At 44.2% G+C, this 27012-nt stretch overlaps 1 protein-coding gene across 8 annotated transcripts in view; it reads left to right on the top strand.

Annotated features, from left to right (window-relative positions):
• MET (MET proto-oncogene, receptor tyrosine kinase) overlaps positions 1-27012 on the top strand; it is a 97408-nt gene that overhangs the window by 1878 nt on the left and 68518 nt on the right. Inside the window, exons 1-3 of one of the 8 annotated variants that reach the window (XM_075743799.1) lie at positions 3494-3656; positions 11282-11404; positions 23178-24841. The exons of 1 other annotated variant lie outside the window; for it this stretch is intronic. In XM_075743799.1, the coding sequence (XP_075599914.1) occupies positions 23642-24841 (1200 nt within the window). In that variant the 5' untranslated portion in view covers positions 3494-3656; positions 11282-11404; positions 23178-23641. 6 more of the 8 variants (XM_075743825.1, XM_075743783.1, XM_075743810.1 and 3 more) reach the window with 6 other exon arrangements.

Raw genomic sequence — 27012 nt, 5'->3', positions numbered from 1 at the left:
GAACAACCATCACAGACATGCTTTCGCCAGAGCCCGATCCCCCCAGGCAACACTGCCTGTCCCTGCCCACCGTGTGCTTTTTGCATCCAGGGAAGACAAAAGTGAAAGATGGATTATGTCAGAGTGACTTCAAGGGACAAAACAGTCACAAGGAACTGTGCCTCAGGCACAGCCCCTTCCCTGAGCTACCCCTGGCATTTGCAGCCAGGCTGCCTTCCAGTAACAGGGTCTGCAGGAATTGCAGTTACACACTACCCCAGCTGGTTGTTGCACTGATGTTTTGCCTTTGGATCACGATCACTGGTCTGCAAGGCAGTTGGGTGGGGTGGAATCATCTAAGGCTCTTTTTTTTGGTCTATCACCCTCTAGGGAGGCTCAGACTGTGCTACTGCCAGTCCATATCGCAGGGTACTGTGGCAGGAGGGTACCTGATACCCACAGCTACTAAACTCAGGTCTAGAGATCTTTGTCTCCCATGTTCTTAAGCATTAAATTAATTCCTTTCCACTGTCTTGCTCCTTGTGAAACCATTTATTCATGAGTAAGCCCTGCTAAGTCAGAAGTCTCTGGAGTCTCACAATTACATTTGCATTTTATATCCGCTCCCAAAGGTGTGAATGACTGCAGCAGAGGACAGCAAGCAAATCCACTGGTGGTACCACATAGCGTAGTGTGGTCCTACAGAAGTGCATAGTAAATCCATTTTTTATCATGAAGGTTTAAAAAAGTGGTTAGATCCAGATTCACAAAGATATTTAAATATCTTCTTATTAAATAGCAATCAAGTACCTAGGTGAATCTGATCTTTGGACTCCTTTTTGCTACCTGTAGTTATGATCATTAATTTCTTAGGTTTTGAGCACAAGTCACAATCAAACCCATAGGACCAAACTGGGCCACTTAGTGTGTTGTGTGTGCACTGCTGCCAATGCATAGAAATATAAATTGTCCTGTGTTTTCATTCCTCATCTTTATGTTTGAAAGTTCAACTTAAACACAGTCTTGCAACGCATTTTTCTAACTGTTTGTTTGCATCCTTAGACAAGTGATAGTGTATGCTCATCAGCTCCCTATCTTGAAACACGTCATGGCTGGGAAGCACGTGGCAATACTCTCTCCGGTGCGTTCCAGTTCTCTTGCCGAACAGATCACCCTGACAGACTCTCCTTTACACTTTTGAATTGTTTTTTCCAGTGCCGTCAGCTTTCTAAAATGTGCCACACCATCATACTTATGCCAGACGCCTTAACAGAGCACAGAGGACAAGCTCCTTTTTGGACAGGAGAAAGAAGCAAGGAAAAGTTGTTAGAAAAATAGGATGATAAATAAGGTAGTCGGAGTTTCAAGCCTCTGAGAAGCTGTTCATGGTGCATACACACCATTGCAAGCACAGCGAAGGGAGTATCCGAGGATTATCAAAGCCCTGCTGCAGCGTAGTTGTCTCATACAGCTAACCTAAAATAACATGGCATCGGCATGGTCAAAATGGAAAGGAAACATCTGTTTCTCCTTTTTATGTTAGTGACAATCCATTTGTTAGCTTTAGAATAGCACAGGCTGTCCCACTGATAACAGGCTCGGGCGCTGGCTGTTCAGCCTGGGCAGGTGCATGGGGAACTGAGGAGCGGACTAAGAACAGATAACACATGGGGTTGTCCTTAAGAGGATGAACACCGGACTGAAATCTTTTTCTTTATCACTTTCTTTCAAAACTATTAAGGAAGATTCTTCCAAACCTGGTGTAACTGTATGGATGCACACTGATTAACTGAAGCCCAGTGAGTAGTACGATCTGACCGTAACCACACTTTTCCCTCTAGGGGCTGGCACTGTGTGTGTTGCTTCTCAATCTTCCTTTCCTAACTGCTGCTGAGTATTAATTGCAGTAAAGGTCATTGAAGTGAATGGCCAGATTTCCAGTGACTTCAAACAAATGCGATCGGATCACTCAGAGCATCTGCATCGCTGGTTAGTTTTTAGCAATTTCATCTTTCAGGGAGCAGGAGAAGGAACTGGTTTTATTTTCACTTGACGTAATTTTTAGTGTGTTGCTAATGTGCATGAAATGAGGAGGCAATAACTATAACCTCACCTGTAGCCTTCCTACACTTCTCTTCTTGAAACGGGCTGTCTTTTTTTGCGGTCTGTTGTCAGTAAAAGTGCAGAGTAAGACGAGTTAAACACATAAAAGGTTACACACTGCCTGAATCACACATTTGTTTTTGAGGAGAATTGGTTTATAGCTAGGTTAGATGTCTTGATCACTAGTGCCAAAAAGCACATAGGAGAGAGGAAACAGGTAAACAAATTGTGAAGGTGCTGTTGATGCAGATGAGTGGACGGCTGACTAACTGCTTTTTGAAAACGTTTTGTCCTGACGTACAGCTTTGTCCATATGCATATCACAGTGACATCGCAGGTCTAAACCAAATACGTACAATACTTTATTTAATTTTCCTTTCAAAATGTTTTGATGTAAGGTCTGACATTTTTCCCATGGTTAATCATGAATCTGGGCAGCGTTTCTTACAGTTCCTTGTACTTTACTCATGCAAAACATTCATCGGTTTAACTGGTATGATTAAGGGGAGTAGAGTTGGGGCCAAAAAAGGAAGCATGCAAAGGGAAAATAGATGTCTCCAATAACTTCTATTGGAATATGGAGCCTTTCACTTAAAATCTGGTTTAAATCAGTAGCTGCTGAAACTCATTACCACAAAAAGATGGGTCCTGTGGTGCAGGCCCCCATGTTGAGACTTACAGGCTCTCAGCAGCTCCACAAGTGTACAGGGCATTGCTTGGTGCCTCAGTTCCCCAACTGAAAGACGAAGCCACCATCTGCCTCACAAACCTCGTGAGGGAGAGACCCCGACCCATGCCGTTTAGTACCCTGTAGGAAGCACATATGAGGGGAGATAGCTATTTGATGGTCTATATGAAGTGAGGTCATTTACGCTGAATTACGCGTGGACAGACTTTCAGAGTGCAGCTGGCATTTTGACACTGTGACAGGGACAATATGGGCTGAATTTGTTCGCCACTACGCATCCTGTGGGGTCTGGGGACAAGCCCAGAGGTGCCAAGTCCTGCCCGCTCAGGGTAAGGCTTTAGCATCACTCAGGTGCAGACACCTGAGGGTGCCCAGCGGCCGAGAGCGCAGAGGGCGGCTGTGCCCGCATGCCACCGGTACCCGCTCGGCCTGGAAACGCCCGGGTGCAGGACAAGGGCCACCGAGGGCGGCCGCGACGGGTTGCCTCGTGGCTTTGCCCGCCTGGGGAGCTACTGCCATCCCTCCTACCCCCGGGCTGAGGGAGCCTGGCCGGGAGGGATGGGGGGGGGGGGGGAAGGAGGGACGGAGGGAGGGGAGAGGGAGAGAGGGAGGGGAAGAGGGAGAGAGGGAGGGAGGGAAGGAGTCGCCCCCTCCCTCCTGCCCCCCCCGCCGCGCACCCGGGCTCCTGCGATGTGGTGAGTCACAGGCAGGTCAGGACCGCGCCGGAGGGGCGGAGGGAGCCGAAGGGACCGGCTGATTTACCGCTGGGAGCCGCCACCAGCGCGGCGGAGGCGCCGGAGGGAAGGGCGCGCAGAGCCGCCCCGCAGCCCAGGTACCGGGCAGGAGGCCCCTGCCCGCTGGGGTGCGCAGCCCCCGCCGCCCCCAGGTAGGGACGGCAGCGCGGGGCCGGGGCCGGCGCTCCGGCGGCCGGGGAGGCTGAGCCCGCGGGGGCGGAGGGGGCTGCGGGGCGGAAGGGAGCGGGCAGAGCGGCGCGGGGTCGCGGAGGTGCGCCGAGCTGCGCCCCGCTCCGCCCCGCCCGCGCTGAGCCGGGTGCCTGGGCAAGGACCGCGGAGACAGCCCGCCGGGGTGCAGCGCTCGCCCCTCCTGCGGCGGTGCTGGCGCGCAGCCCGCTCCGCTCCGGTAAGGACCGGCAACCGCGGGGAGGACGGGGCGAGCCGGGGGACGCGGGGAGCGGGATGAGCCAGGAGCGGCGAAAGGATGGGGAGCGGCCCGGGCGCTGCGCTGTGCCCCGCCCGGGAACTTCGCGGGAGCGCGGCGCTCGGGGCCGCCGCTGCCCTCCCCGAGGTAGGCAGCCTCCGCGCCGGGCGGGCGCCGCGGGGGCAGGTGAGCCGCGGTGCGGGGCCGCCGGCACCGGCTCGCCCCTGCCCGGCCGGGCTCCGCAGGGCGCCCGGACCGGAGGACGCCCGCGAAGTCGCTGCCGCGGGCAGGGCAGGGCAGAGCAGGGCAGGGCAGCGCTCCCCGGGCCGCTCTCCGCAGCGGCTCCGCGGTGGGCGGCTGGCGGCGGCCGCGCAAGCCGAGCGCGCTGCTCCCCCCCCTCCGCTCCCGCCCCTTCCCGCTCCGCGGGCGCGGCAGGAGCGCGGAGCGGAGCCGGCGGCAGCAGCGCCCGGGCGCCCGCGGTTGCTTGCGGCGGGGCTGTCCGCAAGCGCAACGGGGAAGTTCCAACTCGGAAACGGTGGCTCCGAGGTGGGGGTTTGTGGTGGCCAGTCCGGCCGCCTTCGGTGAGCCGAGGTCTCGGGGTGAGCCTGTACGATTCCTCAAGTTGAGGATTTGTACTTTATGGTTGTATGGCGTTTACAGTCTGCCTTGCGCTCCTGTTGCGGTTTGGGCTTTTTTTTTTTCTTCCCATTTTTAAAAAGCAGGATTTGCTTCAAATGGTAAATAATTCGCTTCATATAATGGCATCCCACCACTGTTTCCATGTCAGCATTATATTGGGTGGTCTTTGGCTTTATAAATACTAAGTGCACGCCTTAGAAATTGGAAGTTTTGCACATACATCTTAAAATAGGGATTAATAATCGAGGTGCAGTGATGTTTAACAAACTGTGCGTTTGTAACCTGTAGGAGGTTATTCAAGCTGCAGTGCATGCTTTTCCCAAAGATCCTATGCCATGTGTGGTAGTTCATTTGCTTTCATCCTACAGGTGCTTTTTGCATTGTCCACCAGCAAAAAGAGGATGGTGTCTATTTTTTTATCTTCTTTTTTTCTTTTTTCTTTTTTTTTTTTTTTTCTTGAGATCTGAGAGGTTTGGATTCATAATCAGGCAAGATAAAGTGTCTCACATGTTTCTCTAAGAGCTGGTTAAATGTTTACAGATCATACACTGCGAGAGCAAAAAGCTAGCCTTTGGCAGGAGCTGCATGTTGAAAACAAAGTAAGTTAGAGAATGACTGTATCACTTGTTCTTTGTGTGCTCTAATCCTTCTTCAGCACTGTGTGATTCTTTTTCTGACTGTCTTCTAATACAAACTGAATCATTTGGAAAAAGGAATATTTTGTAAAACATTCATTTCTCTATTTACAGAAACGAGTCAGCTGCTTTGCCTTTTTGGTGGGGAGGGAATAAATTGTCTTTATTACCCTATAGGGCTTTTTTTTTTTTTTTTTTTCCCCTCCAAAGGATAACCACTGCATAGCAGTTCTTTACAAGTAAACTAAATTGCACATGTTGTGGCTGGAGAGTGGTTGGTGGAGGTGTCGTTTGCTCAGGGCAGATGGCAGTGCAGCCTAGAGATGGATGGGAGCACACTGAGTCAGGGTAAGGCAGCCAGAAATCCAAAACTCAGCAGAGATTCAATGAACAGCTCATGAATGCAAAACTGAGTGGCAAATGTTGTCCTCCCAGGCCTGCTTTTCTCATCCTGATTTTCCTGCATTTATGGTTTTCTGGTACCTTAGCTGATGACCTGTAACCTCCTCCTGCTGGTCCAATGCAATGGAAGGGGCCAACCCACTACTCTCATTTTTCTATGATCTGCAGTGACTGCTCTGTATTTTTCAACTTGGAGGAGAAATTCAAAGCCTGCTGCCTCCCAAATCTGGCTTGCAGGACTCCAGAGAGTACCTGGCACAGCTGGCTGCAGTGCAAGAGCAGCAGCCTTGCCTTCACAGCCGCAAAGGGAACCTGATGCTGGCAACACGCTGCGCTGGGGTAGCCAGAGAGCCTGAGCTGCAGCAGTGGGAGTCCCAAACATCTGGATGATCTGCTTTGTACCACGATTGCTTTGTGGTGGTGGTGTGTCTAGACTTTATTCACTTCAGGCAGAAAGCAAGGAGAGGTTCTGCATGTCCATGTGTGTTTGTGGAATGTCTAGTGTAAGGGAAATCCTGCTTGGCCATTCTCAGCACTACAGAAACACACATCTTTTCTTGAGTGAGAAAGCGATAGAGTAGCTGAATAGCATTCTCTGAAACTACAGGAATGCAAAGCCCAGAAGGGAGTTACAGGAACAGGTTGCAGTGTGATACTTGAAACAAACCCTCCGAAGATTTTGGGTTGCAGCCACGCCTTGGTGGCTGATTCCTGTGAAAACCTTGTCCCCACCTCCCTGTTGCTGCATCACTGGCTGGCCTTCACGCCAGTGACACAATTTTACGTTTCATTAGGCTGTTACCCTCAGCTGAGCCACCAGCCTGTGCATCTTGTCCGCTGTGGCCACAGCCTGGGATTTTGCCTCCCATGCAAACTCTGTGGCCAGTAATTAAACTCGTGGTCACACCGTGGTGGCTGTCGCATGGTCCCAAGCAGCACGTCATCACTGAGGAGGCAGGACCATGGCTCCATGGAGGACTCCACGGGTAGCACCTCTTTGCCTGTCCCTCCCCATGCAGCCAAGTCAAGAAGATTTCTGTTGTTCTCTCCTTGTAAAAACATTGTGTTTTTCTTGGCAATGGTTTTAACAAATCTGTATCTCATACATAGCGACTGATGCGAGTACGTTAGCAGCAGCCATTTTTAAATCAGTTTCCTTACTCAGGGGAAATGTAGTATAGACAGGGCCTTCAGGAAACGAATAATTAGGTGACCTTTTTCCCCCCAGAATATCAGGTCTGTTTTATGTAGAGCTGTTTGAAGTCACACAAATTCTCATTACTCTCCAAATCTCTAACCTTGCCTTGTTTAAGATACCTTTTAGGAAATCAAATCAGTGTTTCAATCTAATTTCCAAAGGCATTCAAACACATGGTATGTGTGCTAACTTGTTTCCTCTAGCATTAACAAATCTAGCAAATTGCCAAGCTATTTGCCTTCAGGAAAACTATGATGTTGTACAAGAAGATAAAGTATTTTTTTCTCCAATTTTAAACACTAGAAAAATAAAGGAAAGGTAAAGTTATCAGGCCAAATTGGTCTAGGATATGACTCCTTTGAAGGAAAGAGTGTTACCAAGTAGATTGTCTTTTTTTTTTTAATCTGTTCTGAGACTTTGTAGTTGCGCTGTGATCTTTTTCAGTCACTTGATGTGGCTGGATGGTGACCGAGTCCTCTTGGCTCAGATGGATCTTCCTTGAATTAGTTGTGATTGAGTACACTAAATATCAGAGTGGAAAACAGAAATGGAGATAAAGAATTTGAGGGGTTTATAACCCTCATATTTTAAGGAGAGGCTGTGTGCGTAACCCAGGCGCAGGGTGCATGTGGTGCAAACAGGGAGGCGGTGGATGCCCTGAAACCCCTCTCCTCCGCCTCTCCCCCCGGCACGCCGGTCTCCAGGGAAGCAAATGGCTGGAAGCATTTCATTTTTCAAGCAGGTGTCAATAACAGAGGAGTTTCTGTAATGCTGAGGAGTTTAATGAACTCAAAATACTTCAGCAAAACACTTTCTTTGTGCATCCTACACCTCTATGATAGTCTCTTCTGCTTGTCCCAAGAAAATGAACGTGCAATCGTCCTTTGGCGTGGAAGGCAGTGGAAGGGATCTTGTTTGAATTCATGATAAATTTGGTTGCAAATGCATGTGGAAGGAAAATTGCGGAATGCTTTCAGAAGATTTTCATTTTGCTCAAGTGTTCACACCATGGCCATTGCCATGGTATTTGATAGCTATCCATTTTGTTGTGTACGTGGCAGCTTTAACCTCTCTTTGAAGGGTCACATTGGCATATCGTTTTTCCTGTAGTCGCAGAGAAATAACAATTTCTATGTAAGTTGCTTTACTGTAGCTCCTTCATTTTGACATTTATCCAACTAAGCATTATCAGAATCTTTTTGACATGTCCTGGTATCATTTCTGCGAAGGATCAGTGACCTGGCTTGATAAATTTAAAAAATCAGCAATATAACTAAATATGTGACATTTATTGAAATTCATTCCTTGCCATGGAGCTACTTTCTTTCAAAAATATTGAGAATAGTAAGGGATTGCAGCTGCAATTTGATTAAATCTACAGTTGTTACCATTTGCCTTCTGAAAATGCATTCCCTCCCCTCCCCGTCCCCCAGCTTGACATGCGTATTGATTAAAAACTCTGCGCTGGCCTAAACCAGCATATATTTGTTAGCGTTTGTGTGCTTCCCATGCGAGTTCGGACAGGCTTTCGACGGTGGAAGCCGACTTTGCTCCTAAGCTATTGGAAATGGTAAGGTTCCTTAGCAATTGTTTTAAACTATATGATGACACATCTTTGAACCCCATTGTACGAAGGAAAAATACCTTCTGACTGGAGAGAGATTTCCTGTTTATGTGTGTGTTTGCTGGAATTAAGCCTTCCCCTGTGTGTTGGCTGAGTATTTTTTTTTTTTGTAATCCAAAATGGCAACATGGCAAGTCACCTCCAGAGTTTATTTTTTGGACAGGATACAGGTCTTTTATTTTCAAAATAGCATGGCTCTGGAGTTGATGATGAAGCATAGGGGCCTCTCAGTTACACTTCTGCAAGCTCAGTTAATTGAGGTGGCGCAGTTATAAAGACAGCTAGATTTAGGCAATAAGTAATTAACTTTTATTGACAATTTTATACAATGTAAGTTGTTCACTTCCCACACAGGAAGTTTTTGGCTTCAGGCAGATGTTCTTTCAGCATAAGGATATGAAATTTGCCAAATGTATAATTTATTTTATAAAATGGTTAGAATCATAGCTTTGGTTGTGACTGAAGAGAGTCCCGTAAAATCTTCTGATTCTCCTTATAGAGCAAAGAGTAGCCCAAGAGGTGGCCTCCAGGCCAGAGCCCAGCTGCAGGAGGGTTGCATGCAGTACCTGAAGAGCTTTCAGCTGTGTAGACATGGGCACGTGACCAAAAAATAAAGCGTATATAATACTCCTGCCTCTTGGTATCTGGGATGCCTAGGTTTGTGACCTTGTAGCATGCTTCTGCACCCTACATGCCATAGCTGAACCCCCTTCAGAGGGGAGAGTTGGTGTAACGAGACTCAAAAAGGCATTTTGCCTATAGTGGTAATGAGGCTGGACCACCCTGAATTTAGGCAGTAAAGTTATAGTTATTTATGAAATACGGTGTTAAGGTTTCTGGTTTGCTTCAAATGATGCTCATTTTAAACAACTGTCTGGGACTGGGAGAAACCTGGACTAATGGACTGATTACGCCGGGCATTTCTTAAGGCTGAGAGCTGCTGTCCACCCCCAGCCCAGCTGTGCCGGCTGCTGCCCCTGCCCACATCTGGCAGAACATTGCCCTCAGCTGAATTCCAGTCCCTCTATCACCCACCACAACAGCTCAGACCCACAACACATGTGGGTCTGAAGCAACTTGGGTTTTATACCTCCTTTTGTGGTTGTGCTACTTGCCTGGTAGGAACCGTGAGCAAGAGCGTGGCCTTGTGGTTGTCCCTGGGAGTTTTGCCACCGACTCTTCACAGGCACCGGGTTTAGCTCTGCCTTTGTGCGTGTTTGCACAGTATTTGCAAAATGGATTTCCTCTCCTTCAACTTTAATAGAAGATTGAGGTATCGTTTTCCATATGAGATTTTTCTCATTAATATTTGTACAAATTGATAATTCCTGCAGGAACTATTTATTTTTGTCTAAATTTTGTGGAAACAGAAATCCTTTCCGAGCATGTCTAATAAGCAGATGAAAACAATTACCAGCTACAGTTAGAATTCCAACCTTACTTATTCTCCCCTTATTTTAGGAGATAATATTTTGGGTTTTTGTTTATTTTTTAGTTTTAGCTGACTACTGAGCCTCACCTTTCATTTACTTTGTTTTTTCCGTATTGAAACTGCTCTAGCTAACATGGTTTCAAACTTGGTAGAGGTCTACTGTGGCATGGGAATGCCTAGAGACATTTTTAATGGTTTTGTCTTTAGCTTTATCATGAATAAGGATGCTTTTGGGGTTGGTTGGCCGGCCCAAACTAAATCGCCAAAATTTCAGGATCAGTGAAGGTATTTATTAAGACATTGGGGTTGGCTTCTTTCCCCCTCACTTCCCCACCATGGATGATCCTATGAGGATAAAGGTAGCAGGTTTCCGAGTAACCCCAGCCTTTGAGGAAAGTTCCCAGATCTGTGGGTTGTCCTAAATGCATGACTAGAAAAGAATGTGTTTTGCTCTGTAAAACTGAAATAACTTCACAAGCCTCATCTGTCTTCAGATACATGCTGGGGTAACTGAGGCTTGGATTTCTCTCCATCGTTAAAACTGTTATACACCCAAAATTGTATGAGGATTTCTGTTAGAGGAATTATATATCCTTTTATCTGTTATTATATATTCTTGTATCTGTTATGGGTATTATTATATCATTTTCACGTGCCTTCATGACATGTGTCTTCTCATCCAAAAATACCAGATTCTATTACTTAGGTCTGAAAAAGCAGGATAAAGCAGAGAGAGGCAGCTTTGCTGAAGACAATGAAAGGTGTTGGTAGTTGAATTCATGTCAAAAGTTGATTAATTCCTCTTTCCTAATGCCATTGAAAATGTTAAATGAATTACTGGAGTTATATTCAGTTTTCCTGTCTACTTCTAGAAAGTGGGTACTAATTTTAAATGTTATATATTGCTGTCCTGCAAAACCTTTGCTTAAACTCTTTAGGTTTATTGCTTTTGCTCTTTGGATTAGAGGCCAGTATTTTTCCTGGGGAAAAATGTTTCTTGTTAATACTCAGTATTTGATATCATTCTTACAAATGCCCAAAGCTGCAGTAAAAAAAAAAAAATACAATCACAATATTAATAATGCTTTAAAGAGTAGGTAGAAAGCAAACAGTATTGGACTCCAGTGAAGCGGTGAGCCAATGTGGAGCTCCCTATGTGATTAAGCACTTCTGCATCAGAGAATATAATCCAAATTTCACCCTGAAAAATGTGTTTACCATCCATTCAAATCAGTGGAAAATGTTGTGCGTGTTTGAGGATGCAATTTAGCCCACAGTAGATGATTGAAAACTTTATCTTAACTGTTGTTTAACCCTTCTGATGAAGAAAAACTTCGGCATCCACGTTGCTGTTGCATTCCCGTATGTGTTCAAGGACGGAGTGTGGTGTGATAATGAGTTTTATCCTTGTTTGTACATGCAGCGCTTCCAAATAGTAAATGGGGCTGTTCCCTCAACCAGGATGTAGGTGCCTTTAAAGTCAGGGTGTCTGGATACAAGTAAATTCCGTCACCTGCAGCAGAAGCTATGCAAGTGCTGAGAACAGGTAGAGGACCCACACTTGTACTACGGCTTTATTTCTATGCTTTGCTTTGTTTTCCTCATTTCCTAGTATTTTGTGTTTATTAAGTATATTGCAGTCAGAATCTGAAATTCCCAGAAGTCTGTTTTTCCTAGTATTGCAAACCTGGCCTGACGTATGAATCACCAGAGAATATGGCATGGTGGCAACATTTCACTGTGTCCTTTTGCCTTCTCAGAGGATTCTCCCTTCTCAGGGAGATACTTAGCTCCCTGTCTGGAGATATCCTCTCCTGTGACATTCTCCAGATCTCACCAGGTCTCCACCTTGGCTCATCAGTCAGATTTCCACAATGGGAAAATCCTATTGAATCGACCCAGCACAGCAACCTTACTATAATTTTTTGAACTATCCTATGAAATTTAATATCAATTCTGTTTGTGCTTCAGAACTGCAATATGTTAAAACCCCATTACGTTTTATCTTCCATTAAATCCCAGAGAATTCAGTTACTATTCTTTGTATCAAATTCCATTGGATTTTTGTCCTTATTATCCCAACCTTATATATACAAAAGAGATGGATCGCAAAGCATGTTCATTTGTGGGAAAGGGATGATTCCCTCCCTCTCCTGGTTATATTCAGAAGGACCTGACCAACAACAGTTACCTTTTTTTTTTTCCCTGGATAACTATGGCAGACTACACGAGAAGAGGAGCTTTGAATGCAGAGCATGTTAATAGAAGTTAGGAGAGATGAGAGCCAGACAGGAGGTAGGTAAAGTCAGCACAGAGTGCATGAAATCACAAAAATCATTAATGACCTTCTAATTGCACAACTGAAGCCCATGTTTTTCCTGCAGGGCTAAAAAGGGAAAACACCGTGCGTGGTCATTATCACTCAGAAGGACTGTTTGCCAGTTCTCTGGAGTTTTATTTCCTTCTGAAAACACATTTACAAAAATAAGTGTGTGCTTGTTCTTCTTCAGATGTAAGCTGCCATGATAAAATCAGCTGGGGGAGAGCTCAGAGACATCGTTGCTGCTTCCTGAAAATTGCTGCGTGTTTTTTGTTTGTTTGTTTTCAAATTGAGAGGTTTGCATATAACATGCTTTGAAAGAACTCCTTTTATGCAAATAATACCACATTTCTCTCGTAAACTAAACACAGGCTGGGCCAACCTCTGCCTGCAGATAAGCACGCATGACTTCCAAAGTTCCCGACTGCAGCGGGAGGGCTTCCTGCTTATCTGAGGAGAGTACACGCCTGAAATCCCCACAGGGCGCAAAAATAAGGTAACAACCAGTGAATTGTTTTCACAGTACAAAAAGCCTTTCAGGAAGCAGCGAGGAGCAATAAGAGGTGGCTAAAGGATAAGAAAGTACCCCTTTCCCTTCTGGAAAAGACAAATCTGAAGGTGGGTTATTTACCGAGACCTCCCTTGCATGCTATTAATAGGGGTAAGAGCCCATCAGTCAAATATTTGACTAGGGCCAGTTTATAGGGATTTCAAAGACATATGAAAAGATAATGCCCGTGTCCATTAGCTAGTTACTTGGAAATGCAATGTAGGTTAATTCAGTCTTTCTTTAAAGAGTAATGATTATCTTCATTAACAATATATAAGATTTTTAAAGATTTACTCTTCTGCACCTATCATCCCTGTTAAGTTATTCCTCCTACATCTCAGTATTTACCCTGTAACATCTATTGCTCATTTTAAATGAGGTAATATTGAGATTATGTCTTGTCAACAGATCTTCTGCCTTTCAGGCTGTTTTAAGCACCCCGTTTTCTAGTCCTTAGTCAGCTCAACTATCACAGGAATCGATGAGAATATTGTTTGCATAAAGACTGTGGAGCCAAGTCTTGGAAAAGGTGGTGGCTTCACAGAAAAGGAATATAACTTATCCTGGCAAACCTTAGGTCTGAAACCAGGCCTTTGTGTGAAAATCCAGATGTGTAAGAATTTAGATCTCTCCCATCATCAGCCCAAACAGCTGTATCTTGTTCAAATTTAAATTGCTCAAGTGAGTAATTATTAATCACACGAGTAGTCCATTTTTTATTTGAACATGATACACATGGTGCTAATAAGCAATAGAATATAATTTGAATATTTTAAGTAGGAGCAGGTATGTAAAAGGAAATATTCTTGTTAGATGACAGTGACTTTGCTCAGTGCCTGAAGTGTTGAATTCACTGGTATCATCAACTACTTAACAAAACCTCATGTTCAGAAGCAGTTGTAATATAAAGGCCTAAATTAAAAACGTACATTAACTGACATTTCCGATTTTACCACTGCCATTTTATTTTCCTTTTGGATAAGCAGACCAAGCTTAAAATTATGGGTAAGATCCAGTGAGGCTACTTTGGCATCTAAAATGGGGTTTAGAGTGAGTTCAGGGCATAAGTCCAAGAAAGGGATACAGAAAGCTAATGCTTGCTGGCCACAAAGCTCTCAGGTGCTTAGATTAACCGGTGCCTGCTCTTCGTGCTGAATATGCCCCGGATCTCACCTGAGCTCCAGCTCCGCAGGAGAAGGAATCACGTGGAGCAGTAAGAGGCCCTCGGTCCTGGCTGGGTTACAGCTCCCAGCTAAGCTCTCTGCAGTCCCCAGACAGGATGGAGCCGGGCACCGCAGATGGGTCCTGCTGCTGACAGGCAGCCTCCAGTCCCACGCTAAATCCCTGCTCTTCTTCCTGGCCCGCTTGCCTCCGAAGCATGAGGACCGCTTTGCCTAGGAGGATTCACATCCACGCCTTCCACTGTCTGCATCTTCCCACCGGGACAGGAGGAGGAGAGCGAGGAACGGCCGTCGGGATGGGATGCTGGATCTCTCACGGCAAAAGGGCAGGAGAACGCAGGCAGGGGCTGCCTGCACCCGGGTGAGGGCAGGTGGCAGAGCGGGACAGAGCCAAGCCCTAGTCCCAGATTTAGACCATTGGCCAACCTGTTCATGCAGGGATGAAGAGCACGGTTGTAAATCCACTCTTTTATGGCAGGCGCCGTCCTACAGCTCAGCCTTGCTGTGCTGCGCCTGTTGTAATTTGGAGGTGTTTTGTAAGAATGAGCTAATTTATCCTCACGTCACCCCTACGAGAAAGGTAATAGCTCTCTGAAGTTTGGAAACAGCCTCTTTGCTTATCTCACAAACTCCTTGAGTCTGGCTCCAGATTTCCAAAGGAGACACTCTGGGATCTGAACAAATCCAAAACCTGGTACCAGACCCTGTATAAACAAGAACCTCTGAGAGCAGCGGTTGCACATTTAAGCTCCCCAGGTCTCCCAAAAATGAGGGGAGGGGAAAGGCTGAAAGAAAGTAAATGAACCAGCTGAAAAATCCATTAAAAAAAAAAAAAAAAGACACCTCATTAGCATGAGAAAACTCTGACTGCTCAGCCATCCCTGAACACCACCTTTAAACTATTGAGCTTTTCAGCATCTTCTGAAGGTCAGCACAATATTTCAGAATAAAAGCTCTGGCTGACAGACCCTCGCTGAGGGAGATCCGCCAAAAAACAGGAGCCGAGGCTGCTCCAGATCAGCCACTCTAGTGATTGCAGCTGTGACACTGTTGCCTGTGGTGAGAGCCGGGATGTCAGATAGGCTGGTCCCAGGCCATTTCGGGATTTATGGACACCAATACTGTAAAGTCCTTGGAAGCAGATCATGAATCACAGGTTCACAGCAAGGCAGCAGTCATGCCAATGAGCCATCATTAACTCAGTTTCTAAACTGAGTGAAAGTAGGGCATCAGTTAAAGTGCATTGCAATAACATAAACTTGCGGTGACAAAAGCGAGGTCAGCATTAAAAAGAAAAGGTCATAACCTCCTAACCAAACACAGATGGGAAATGAACACTATCCTTGACATTGCTCCTGTTTGATTATCAAAAAGCTGCTATGAAGCTAAGTAGACCATCAGGTTATTAACTTTGATACCAGATAAAGGATGTGTTCTGCTAAGCTAAGGCATAAATATAGACTTCATTGCTTTCACTAGCCAGTTTACAAACACAGCCAATTCAGTTTTCTCTGTAGCCATTCTGAGGGGCTGCACCCCATTTTTTCATGGGGCAAAGACCACTGAGTTAGTTTTTCATAGAGGCAGTTTGTGTTTGGCAGGGTTAGTTAGATACATCACACGGTCGTGATTATACTCCTTGTTAGTGGTTATACTGCTTGTGGAGCCAGCCAGGGCGTGGAAGGAGTGCAGTTTGTTTTCCAGCACTAAATGTAATACGTGTGGACAAATCACAGTATCGGCCCGATGGACTGTGCCAGGCCAGACCGGTTCAGCAGCCTGACAAAGCTCCTAGATGCAAGGAGCGGGCTTGGAGGCAACCTAAAGGCCTCTGTGCGGTGCCGGCCCAGGTCCACAAGCAGAGCTGTTTCCCAGTTTCTGCTTTGCCTGGATAAGGCAGCCCTCAGCAGCCTCACTCCAGGCCTTGGGCGAGCTCTCTGAACCCGGGGGCCCAGCGCACTCTTACAGATGTGCTGATCTCGCCGGGACCCTGCGTGAAGTTTGACCGTGACATCTCGGCTTGATGAGCTATGTATCAAGCAAGATGTCAGCAACCTATTGGAAATCCTTGACCCTAGGTTTTGTCACTAATTTGCCTTGTGACTCTTGGAAACACATTGACTGAGGAGGGTGAAGTCATGGCACCCAGTGGCATGCTTTATGTGCGCCCACGGAGCAGAAGAGCCACTGCCTGACACTGTCCTGGCAGATCTTTCAGAGAAAAGAACAGAGCCAGCACAATTTCTTTTGCTTGGTATCCTAGGTATTTGTACCACACCTTGGAGGAATTCAGGGACTTGTTGGGTTGCTGTTATCATTATACTTATTATATTTACTATGACATCAAAAGGAAACTGAATAATTTGCTGTGCATGTAGATCCTTTGGTACAGTTTTCATATAATATACTTTCTCATCACTATCTGTTGATGTACAGAACTCTTTTTTTTTTTTTTTTTTTAAAAGACATTAATGTTTGGCTATGAAGAATTATTGTCTCAGGGAGTCCTAAGAACCATTAGCACCAAATGACAATTAAACTGCAGGAAATGCCCTGCATCAAGATCATTCATAATTGCTGTTAGAACATTTAGACCAAATCTGTATGCTGTCTTGGTTACTCATGGCTATCTGCCTTTTAATCTTTTTCATTTTATAACCCATGCCATTCCTTTAATTATCACAGTATGGGAGGCTGTTAGCTTTGCAAGACAGAAACGGCTTCCAAAATCTGCTCTGCATTTCAATACAAGAATTCAGGTAGATGATAGATTTTATAACCAGCATAACAGATTTTATACAGCATAAAATAGAAAATCTAAGTAAGTGCTGAGAGTAGTTAAGGGAATCAAGCTAAAACAGTGCTTGCAGCCAGGTTTGCCAACTTGGCTCTTTACGAAAGGAGGAACTACATTCCAAGGAAATTACACTGTCCCCGTTCTGTACAGACAACCACAAAATGCTCAGACTCATGCAAAAAGTTGATCAACAGGATCGACTCAGAAATACGAGAAAACTGCTTTCTCCTACGGTAAGGTGTTTTTATGCACACCAAAAAGGACGTGCATCTTTACCTGAGCTTGTGTGACTTCTCGGTGAACCAGCGCACATGTCTGCATTTACCTCAACTGGCTGGAGTCAATAAAGGTCTTTTTGCTTTGCATACACAGTGGAAATATACATTAAGGAATTAATTGGTCTGTCCAAATACATGAAAAATTGGGAGGGAAACCCATATTCACTCACCTGAAACAGAAGGCCAACATTACCCTGTGTCATGACATGTACAATAACAAACACACACAGCTCCTTTTCTACTTGGACTGAAGATTTGGACTGAATAAGATGTTCACGTGTCAGTTGTCAGGCTGAATTATTTGCTGCAGATATTGAATTTAAGTCTGTGCTAGAACTGGATTTATTTTACTGCCAATGTAGTGGTAAAGAGCCACAATAACAACACAGGTATTTTCTTACTTAAGCTCCGCAATCGCTGACTGGCATTTCAGGTGAATGGAGTAGATCAATAGTGTTGCATTGTTCAAAGTTTACTTTCTGTTTTCCTGCTATCGCCAAGCAATATAATTTTTAAAAACTCCTTCCATCCCTATGCATCCAGATGTGGAAAGTTGTCCTCCTGTATTTAAAGATCCAAATCCATCTGGAAATATAAGGATGAACAAACAACGAAGGACCTACCTTATTGTGGGTATTTCCTCCCTGTTTTTCAATTATTCTTTGTATATTTTGAACTGTTCTAGTTCCTATTCTTTGTGGAGTTGATTCCTCAGCTCTTAGAATGAGTACCACTTCCTCACATGAGAAATTTCCCTGAATTTCAACAAATGCTGTATACCACCTTTTAAATTAGTCTTTCTGAGCAATGTATAGCTCTTGATCTTCTCCACTCATTCGTAATATATCAGTGAGCGTTTGCTGCAGTTTGTTACAAAACAACCTGTAGTGCCATTGTAGCCCATCACAACAAAAAATGATTAAATAAATCCAGTTGTGCTACAAACCCAAGACATGAGTTGGCTTTAAGATGTTAAGATCTGAAGCAAGTTTCAAAGAAAACACTCTACACTATATTGCACTGCAGGACAGCTACAAAAAATAATGCTAAATGAGTGTAAGAGTAACATTTTCTCCACTGCAAAGGATAGATTAGTGTTCTTGTGTTTTAATGCCTGTTAAAAATAAACCTGGCAGACAATGAAAATGCTTCTACTGATAGCTGCTGTGAATTGCAATGGTATATTGGACCCAGTAATGGACCATATGTATTAGAGAGTATATTTTATGTAGGGAGAATTTAGATATTTTTTTTTTTTTTCATGTGAAAATTGTAAAAAAGGCTAACAGATCAGTTCAACATGCTAATGAAAGCAATTTCTTCTGACACACACAACTGCACTGGATATGTAGAGGATTTAATTAATGGTAGATCCTCCAGCAACTGCCTGGGCTGTGCCCTGCCCAGCAATTCTTCACCCTCAGCCGTCTGTGTGCACACACACCTCTTGGAGTACCACAGAAACCTCCCAGCTCTATTATGAATGAATTTATGACCTAAATCACTCGTACCAAGTCCTGTGACTCTATGCACTGGGAAAATCATCAGGTTAGTGTATATATCACTCTGCAGAAAAGTTATGTTCCCATCCTAGTTGGGATGAATAATCTAAATTAGAGTTAAAACAGTGCTGAAGACAAGGGAACATGGATTGTAACTCAGACTAGTCATCTGAATTCAACTCAGGGATCATTTGCGTGTTTGTTGCTGACTTTCTCTAATTTTCTTGTTCTGTTATTTTAACTCAAGGTAGCTAATTCAGGTTAGCAATTCTGATTTAAGAACATATTTAATCTGTGGACGTAGAAAATAAGTTAACCTCAGCGTTTTACATATAACCAATCTTGTCTGCAGATGCAATTGGTTAACTGAAAAGTCTGATGAAGACACGTCCACTGTGGGCTTAGTCTGTTGGAGCCGATGCCAGTGCTGTGACAGATTCGCAACAACAGATTAAAGTTGGATGGATGGAGCTGTTACCATCTCCCCCTCTCATTTGCCCTCTCCTGTTAAATGATGCTGGTGTCTCCATGGCAGGGCATCTCATCCACAGGGAATCAGGTCCTGAACCGGCACAGATTTCGGTCCAGGATAGCAAAGCAAACGGAGCTCTCAGGAGCAGTAATCACTACGGTTATCCTATATAAATTTGCTGCCACAGGTTTGTCAGTGCCCAAAGTAACAAGATGTACTATCCCACTGGAAAAAAAGTTAAAACTATACTATCAAATATTTCTTTAAAAGCGGGGAAAAGGCTACCATTTGCTGACAATAGAGTTCTTGAAGTATGAATTAACATGCCTCTGCTGTTACCTAACCTGAAATGACCTAGCTGAGGACTAAATGTATCCTCGTACAAACATGCTCTACGTGGGATATGCAGGACCCTTTTCTGTAATAAAGCAAGGACAAATGAGATGCACCAAACAACCTACAAAACGCTTTCATGTCAGTGTGTTGTCTTAGCTTGTGCAGATCCATGGAGTGCTTTGTGATCAGAGTTAAATGGGACCCGAGTTGTTGAAATGAGGGCTAGGAAAACAAGCATGACTGTGTTTTCTGGCTTCCTTGCATATGACAGCTTGAGCATTATTCCACAATAAGGCCAGGCCTGACTTGTCAGTGCGGTGGCAAACAGTGTGAAGAAGAGACATGATGTTCAATGTTTACAAATTATCACCCAGGCCATAATTAGGGAGAATGAAACTTGTAGGAAAAGATTGCCATTGGAAAGCCGTTAATGGTACACAAACACTCAAGACCAAGCCTGGTGGGAAGCATCAGCCATAGCACTTGAGGTTGCCAAGCACACTAATATGACACATCATTACTAGCCTCTTGCAACGGTTGACCAAAATCCATTTTCTCATCGGTTAAACAAGCTAGCATCTGCTGAGGGATGGAAAAATGAGCACATCATGACACAGGCTTTGAAAATATCTCTTACAAAAGGAATAATCCATCCACAGCTATTGCTTGCTGATAGTTATCACAGGCCAAAGCTTACAAGTCTTCTGTAGACACATGAAAGACACACTGACACACAAGTTACGGGAAGGTCACAAAAGAATCAACAGCATCCATCATTCAAACCAAGTAGAGAAACAAAGGGATTACTTGTTTTCCTTTTGCAAGAGATAGACAGCAGCTAGTTCTTTGACCTGTACTCAGAAAGTGCATCTATAGCCTAAGTATTTTGGTTCTAATTCAGCAAAACTCTTTAAGTGCTTAAGTTCAACTGAAATTACATTTGAGTATGTGCTGAGGAGAACTGGGACTATTGGACCTTTGAAGAGAGGTGGGACTGAATTTTTTATTCCTCTAAAGTTTTCCTGCTTCTTCAGGATGTATTCAGGTGTGTTTGCAGTGACCTGGTCTGGAGGTTACAAAAAAGTAGCTCTGCACTTCAGGCTGCAGCAGTGGAATAAAGAAAGACCCTGGGTCAAATGCAGATAAAAAGAGGCACCAAATGTCTCGGGAGTCTCGCTGAGGAACAGTAGAGTTTATATGATGTGAGGACTGTGAAAAAACAAATGCCTCAAAGAAGGAGTTGCACACTATACTCTTCACATAACACCTATGTCCTCCCTAAGCTATAAATGTCTCGCAGTAGAGCACGTGCCTTCTGATTTCAGGCACCTTGAGGAAAGATTGACAGTGTGCTGGAGGTGCGCATTGTGGGGAACCATCTTCCCTAGAGCTGCCCATAAATCTGAGCCTGAACTTCCCATAGGTGGGAATCAGCAGATTTCTGTCTGGAAGGATGCTTGAAGTGCCTCAAAAGCATGCAAAGAAAGGCACAAGGACAGAGCTCAAATAGGAGAGCAAAGATGACTTGGTTTTCATTTATTGCTCATATGTTCCTTCCCGTAGTGGTGAAATACAGTACCTGTTATTCCTGGCATCCTTTGCATTGCACTGAATCCCGCCCTTGCTCTTGCTGTTAAGCTTTTTGGTTCTGATCTCAGTTGCTAAAGGAATCTAAGGAGGAATTTTCTGTCTCCAGAGCAGAGACTCAAACCAGCGCTGTTTAACCAGCCGGTGTAGGCAGAGTAGCCTATCTGAGGATACTGGCATCACATCCCAAGATGTGGTTTGAGGGAAAGAATAAATCAGACAGTATTTATAGCTCTAAATCCCTCTGCAGTGCACACTGGTATTTACTGTTGGACAGCTAGCGATCCTCTTTTTCAGACACTGGAAGAATGGGGAGGACTGCAAACGGAAGACTGAGGGGCATACTGGGTGGGAAACCTATTTGGGACCGTATTATAACAAGAACATAGCACAGAATATACTGCAACAAAGTGAGTGCCTGTCAAGTAACCTTGCGTCTTTTTTCCTGTATTGGTGGTCGATCAGCCTCGGCCTCGTCTAGCTATTGTTCCACCTATTGTTTTCTCTCTCCAGTGCAGTGCCACCTCCATTATTTGGGTTTAAACTCGTTGCAGTAAACAATATACCTGCCTCTGCGTTGTGTCAGAAATAAAGCACTTTTGGAATTTTCTGCTTAATCTAGTATTTGTCAGAACACGTCGACTCGTCAGAAGTGAATCTGCAGGAATGTATCAGTTTTAGCAGTTTCTTGGGTGGAAGTGCTGGCTGGAAGGAGGCAGGCAGGCACACCAGGCTCCCGCTCCTCCCGTTGCCGGGACCTTTGCTCCGTGCTGGCGCGGCAGGTACGTGCACACGGTTGTTCTTGGATCGGGTGTGACATCTGGGTGTTTCACACAAACTTCGAAAGCTCTTGGTTTCATCCCAGCTCAGAGCAGGAAAAATTCTGTAATAGCAAGAAATCTCAGAGGATGAGAAAACTGTTTCCTACCCTATACAATATAGAAGTCAGCACTCTGTGTACTGGGGCTTTTTTCTAATTATAGCAATATCCCTGTTTTTTTTCTTTTCTTTCTCTTTTAAACTTAAATACATGATTGATTTCTTTCTAGGATTCTGTTATCACTAATTAATATCAGAAAATGTTGTTGATTTGAAGGAAGATCTTCGTTTCTCAGTACCAGAAGCGTGACTTGTTCTTACCAGCTAATACTTGCAAATAGCCTATGTTTCTGATTTTTATCCCCAGCTCTCAATCATGATTCTTATCAGATAACAGGGAGGAAGAACAATTCTTTGTTTCCAAAACCTATTATTTTGTGTAATTAATGAGGTAAGCCACAGAAAGAGTTCAGCAGACTCTGAAATAAAATGTCACAGGGAATGCAGGAGAGTATGGATGGATTGTTTTAACCAATCTAGTGAAAACACTGAATTTATACACAGCTGAAACAGCTCTGGTCTACAGTAATCTTTTCATTTTTCTTAAAGTCCTAAATAAAAAGTCAGTACAGATTCCTATTATTAGTTTGTAGGTTTCAAGGTTGCCTATCTGAAATCCGTTCAGTGGTCATAAGCATTTCTTGATTAGCAACAATTGCTTAACTATAGCCAAACTATAAGTATTTTCCCAAAGTAAGTGATCATGTTGCTGTTAGAATGGATAATTGTTTGCTCCATGAAGAAGCTAAATTTGGCTTAACAACTGTGTCATGACATTAACAGAAAATGTCTGGTGTGACAGGGCATAGCGTGGACACTGCACCGAAACGCTCATAACCACAGTTCATTTAATTGATCTTCTGAGGGGGGTGAAATATCACACTAGTCATCTGCCTTTGGTTTTTCAAGCCACATCAAACAATTGTGTGGAGAAGTGAAAAAAAAAAAAAAAAAAAGAAAAGTGCTAGGTTGTTTGGTTTCGTCAGTTAATGGCTGTAGGTCACTTGATACCCCTTTGTTTGCAATACAGTGATACGCCTGTATCTTGTAAAGGTTCACCCGAGTGACTTACTGCTGTGGTACAAGGCCGAAAATAAAACTTGCACATGCCAGGCACCACATGATGCATAAAATATTCTAACAATATATTACAAAACCTTGTCAACACTAGGGAAAATGACTATTCCAAGAAGTAGAGTTGGCTGAAAAAAAAACACATTCTTTTTTCCAAATTGGGCCCTTAGGAAAGACAGTGATTTGGGGAGCTGGAGGGAGAGAGAGGGTTCTTCCTTTGATCTGGTGGAGAAAAGTCTCTTCCTTGGTTAATCAAAAATGTCATCAGAATAAAAGAGAAGCCCACTTCCAGCTCAGATCTTCACATTACTTCATGTCTTTCTCGTTTCTCGTTTTTGAGCAGCTGTGCTAAGAACCACCTCGGCCCCTTGAGGAACTTGCCAAATATATCCTCACGCCGACGTGCTACAACTGCTTTGTGTGCTGTTGTGTCCCGACCATCCGGAGCAGATTTGCTTTCAGCTACCTGCGCACCATCTTGTTCTACATCGTATCAGTCAGCTGGTTTAACGTCAAGGTGGAAGCAGTCATCTCTCTTCTGCTGCCGTGCAATGCAAAATGCATCATGAGAAAATCCTTCTGTGAATTGTTCTGAAAGCAATGAAATGGGTACCCGTAAAGAACAGTTTCTGGCACAAGACTATTAATGACACTAAGCAAGATTGCGACACTTCTTAAACTGAAATAGTTCAGCTAATACATGCAGCCTAGAAATGGATTTCTGTTGACTGATAAACTTATATTTTAGTATATGAAATATAACCACTCTCTCCTTTAAATATATTTTGACAGATTAAATCTCTGACAATGAAGCCTTTTACTGCGTATGCTTCTGGGTTTATCATATTCCTGTTTGCCTTGCTGCAGAGGAGCCATGGACAATGCAAAGAAGCAGCTAAAAAATCAGAGATGAATTTGAGTGTAAAATACGATCTTGCTAACTTCATCGCGGAAACACCGATTCAGAATGTAGTTTTATACAAGCATCATGTTTATATTGGAGCAGTCAACAAGATTTATGTACTAAATGAAACTCTCCAGAACATTTCTGTGTACAAGACTGGGCCCATTTTGGAGAACCCTGACTGCGCACCGTGTGAAGACTGCAAAGATAAAGCCAATTTATCTAACAGCGTATGGAAGGATAATGTCAACATGGCACTGCTCTTAGAAACTTACTATGATGATCAGCTCATCAGCTGTGGTAGCGTGTCCGGAGGCGTCTGCCACCGTCACATCATTCACCCTGACAACCCTGCTGACATCGAAAGCGAGGTGCACTGCATGTATTCACCCCGGGTGGACGGAGAAGCGGATAATTGTCCTGACTGTGTTGTAAGCAGCTTAGGAACCAAAGTTCTGGTGACTGAAAAGGACAGGTTTGTCAACTTCTTTGTTGGAAATACTGTGACATCTACATTTCAGCCTCCTCATGTGCTGCATTCAATATCAGTTAGAAGGTTAAAAGAAACACAGGATGGTTTTGAATTTCTCACAGATCAGTCTTACATAGATATCCTCCCTCAGTTCCGTGACTCGTACCCCATTAGGTATGTCCATGCCTTTGAAAAGGATCACTTTGTCTATTTTCTGACTGTCCAGAGAGAGTCTCTCGACTCCCAGGCTTTTCACACTAGAATTATCCGCTTCTGCACTTTAGACTCAGAGATGCGTTCTTACATGGAAATGCCTCTTGAGTGTATTTTTACCGAAAAGCGGAGGAAGAGGTCCATCCGAAAGGAGGTATTCAACATTTTGCAAGCTGCCTACGTAAGCAAGCCAGGTGCAGCTCTAGCCCATGAAATGGGCCTTGGGTTGAACGATGATATTCTCTACGGCATTTTTGCACAAAGCAAACCAGACTCTTCTGAGCCCACCAACAGATCTGCTGTCTGCGCCGTCTCTGTGCGAACCATCAACGAGTTCTTCAACAAGATTGTCGACAAGCAGAACATGAAATGTCTCCAGCACTTTTACGGGAAAGAGAGCAAATACTGCTTGAACAGGGTAAGAGACAATTAATTTCTTACATTTTGGGACTCTCATTCTCTCTTTGCCTACTCCATTGCCAGGTAGCCATCCCTCAGTGTCAGTTACAAAATGCAAGTCCCTGATCAATTCAGATTATTTAGCATTGCTGATGATTCATCTCTGTAAGGATTAGTTCCTGTAAATTGACTGTTAAAATCACTGGGGTCCTTATGGTGTTAAAAAGTATTAGCGGAACTGGAAAAAAAAAATCCTTTTTTTTTTAATTTGTAAGTAATTGTTTTTCTGTGTTCTTGAGAGACTGTGATGCAGATAAATGGAACATCTAGGCACTTACTTCTTTCAATATCTTAAAAAAGTATTCATTAACATTCATATCCATGTGCACTGAGGAGTCCCTGAAAATATCACTCATATTTTAAACTGTGTTAATGCTGATTCACTGCCCTCTTTAGAAAAAAATGAAAGAGCTGATTTGGAACATGCCATGAAGAGCCAGATTGTAATACCATTACTCATGCTCGATACATAAACGGTCCCACTGAAATCAGTTTTCTTAATGAAAGAAGTGCCTATTAAAAGTGTATCTGAACGAGGATACCGGTAGTCTCAGGTGGGAGGGTTGCCTCTCTGTACACCGTGTGTTCAGGTGGTTGCTGCTCTCCAACCACCTGAAATACGTGAGCGAAGGAAGCACAGAAGTTATTTCTTCCCTTCTGGCCAGTGTCTGTGCCAGTGTCAGCTCTTGTAAAGGAAATACAGAATCTGGGCATGGGGTACTTCTAGCATTTACTTTATGAAACGTGAAACATTAGAGCTTGGAATTGTACCTGCTTATGCAGCAGGGCCTTAAATGTCCTCTCTGGGGAGCTTTCTTTTCTCAAATACAAGAAAACTGGAGCTCAGAAGTGGCACACTGTCCTCTACCAGAGGGCCCGACCAGAGCCAATTAGGATGGGGCTCTGCTCAGCCTCGCAAGCCAGGATGAGACCTGCGTTCAGGATGGAGCAACAGCTCAACCTGCATTTGGGGCTGGACGGGATCTATCATGTCCCATTGTCGGGATGGCTCCTGGTGAGAGTGGGAACCACAGGCTTTCATCACTCCTGTACCTTGAGAGTCCTCCTCAGCATGGCTGCCCAGCACAGGGCATCAGGACGGGGGGGTGGCACATGCCCTGGTTGGAGCTGGGAGCTGCTTGCGTGAAAGAGAAGGGCAGCTCTTCACTGCCGGGGGGGGTGAGATGGGGGGGGTCTGGGGAGAAGCATTGGTTACAGAGCTGCTGTGGCTTCTTCCCAGTAGCAGGAGGGTGCTCAGAGGTGGGGTCCGACCCAGGCTGAGCATCATCACAACAGCCTCGGCAGTTGGGAGACAACTGCTTATCACAGGCTCCAGGTGTTCAACACAGATGTAGGCATTGCCAGCGGATGCTGATACAGCAACCACAACAGATGTAGCATTTTATTCCCTTTTTTTGGGAGGAAAGCATGTTTCAGGAACTAAAAGGAAGTCAGCAAACATTCAGCACAGTAACTTATCTTTCTTCACTGTTATTGCTGTCCTAATTTTTCATTTCAGATCTTAATATCCTTTTTTTTTTTCATTTTTCAGTTCATTTTTAACAATGAACATTGTTCTTCTCTGAATGTACTTTTTTCCTTATTCCTGGGGCATTTTACTTGTGAATGACTGTCTTTAAAGCTCGTGGCCTTTAACTTATCTCATTCTGTTCTTGCCTATACACCTGTTTCATAAGGTAATCTTTTCATAGGAAAGTATACCATTAAAATATTGACAGAATAATTTGCCACTTTTCACATGCTGGGAAGTACTTTCCTATTTCAAAAGCTTTTCCAGAGTCTGCTGCTGCTTTGCATATCAGAACTGAATGTCTTATACTGCAGACGGTTTATTATAGTTGCCCATTTTCAAGAAATGTCATCAGAACTCTGATTTCTGCTACATTAAATTGATAAAGGGAAAAATGTTTCTCTGATTTCTTGTGGTTCCTTTAAATGGCATAAAGGCAGTCAGAAATTTCTGTCCTAATTGTTTGCTTAACACTGAAATATCAAGACTGTCAAGCTTTGCCATTCAATTTCCTTCACTTTATTCCAGAGGATTCATTAAGGCTCCAATGAAAAGTGTCCCGTCGGTTTTTTCAAGTTTCAATTGGCCAAAGAGATTGG

Source organism: Balearica regulorum, chromosome 1 (assembly GCF_011004875.1).
Source record: "Balearica regulorum gibbericeps isolate bBalReg1 chromosome 1, bBalReg1.pri, whole genome shotgun sequence".
In the NCBI taxonomy this organism is placed as follows: domain Eukaryota; kingdom Metazoa; phylum Chordata; class Aves; order Gruiformes; family Gruidae; genus Balearica; species Balearica regulorum.
This window is presented reverse-complemented; position numbering and strand designations above follow the sequence as displayed.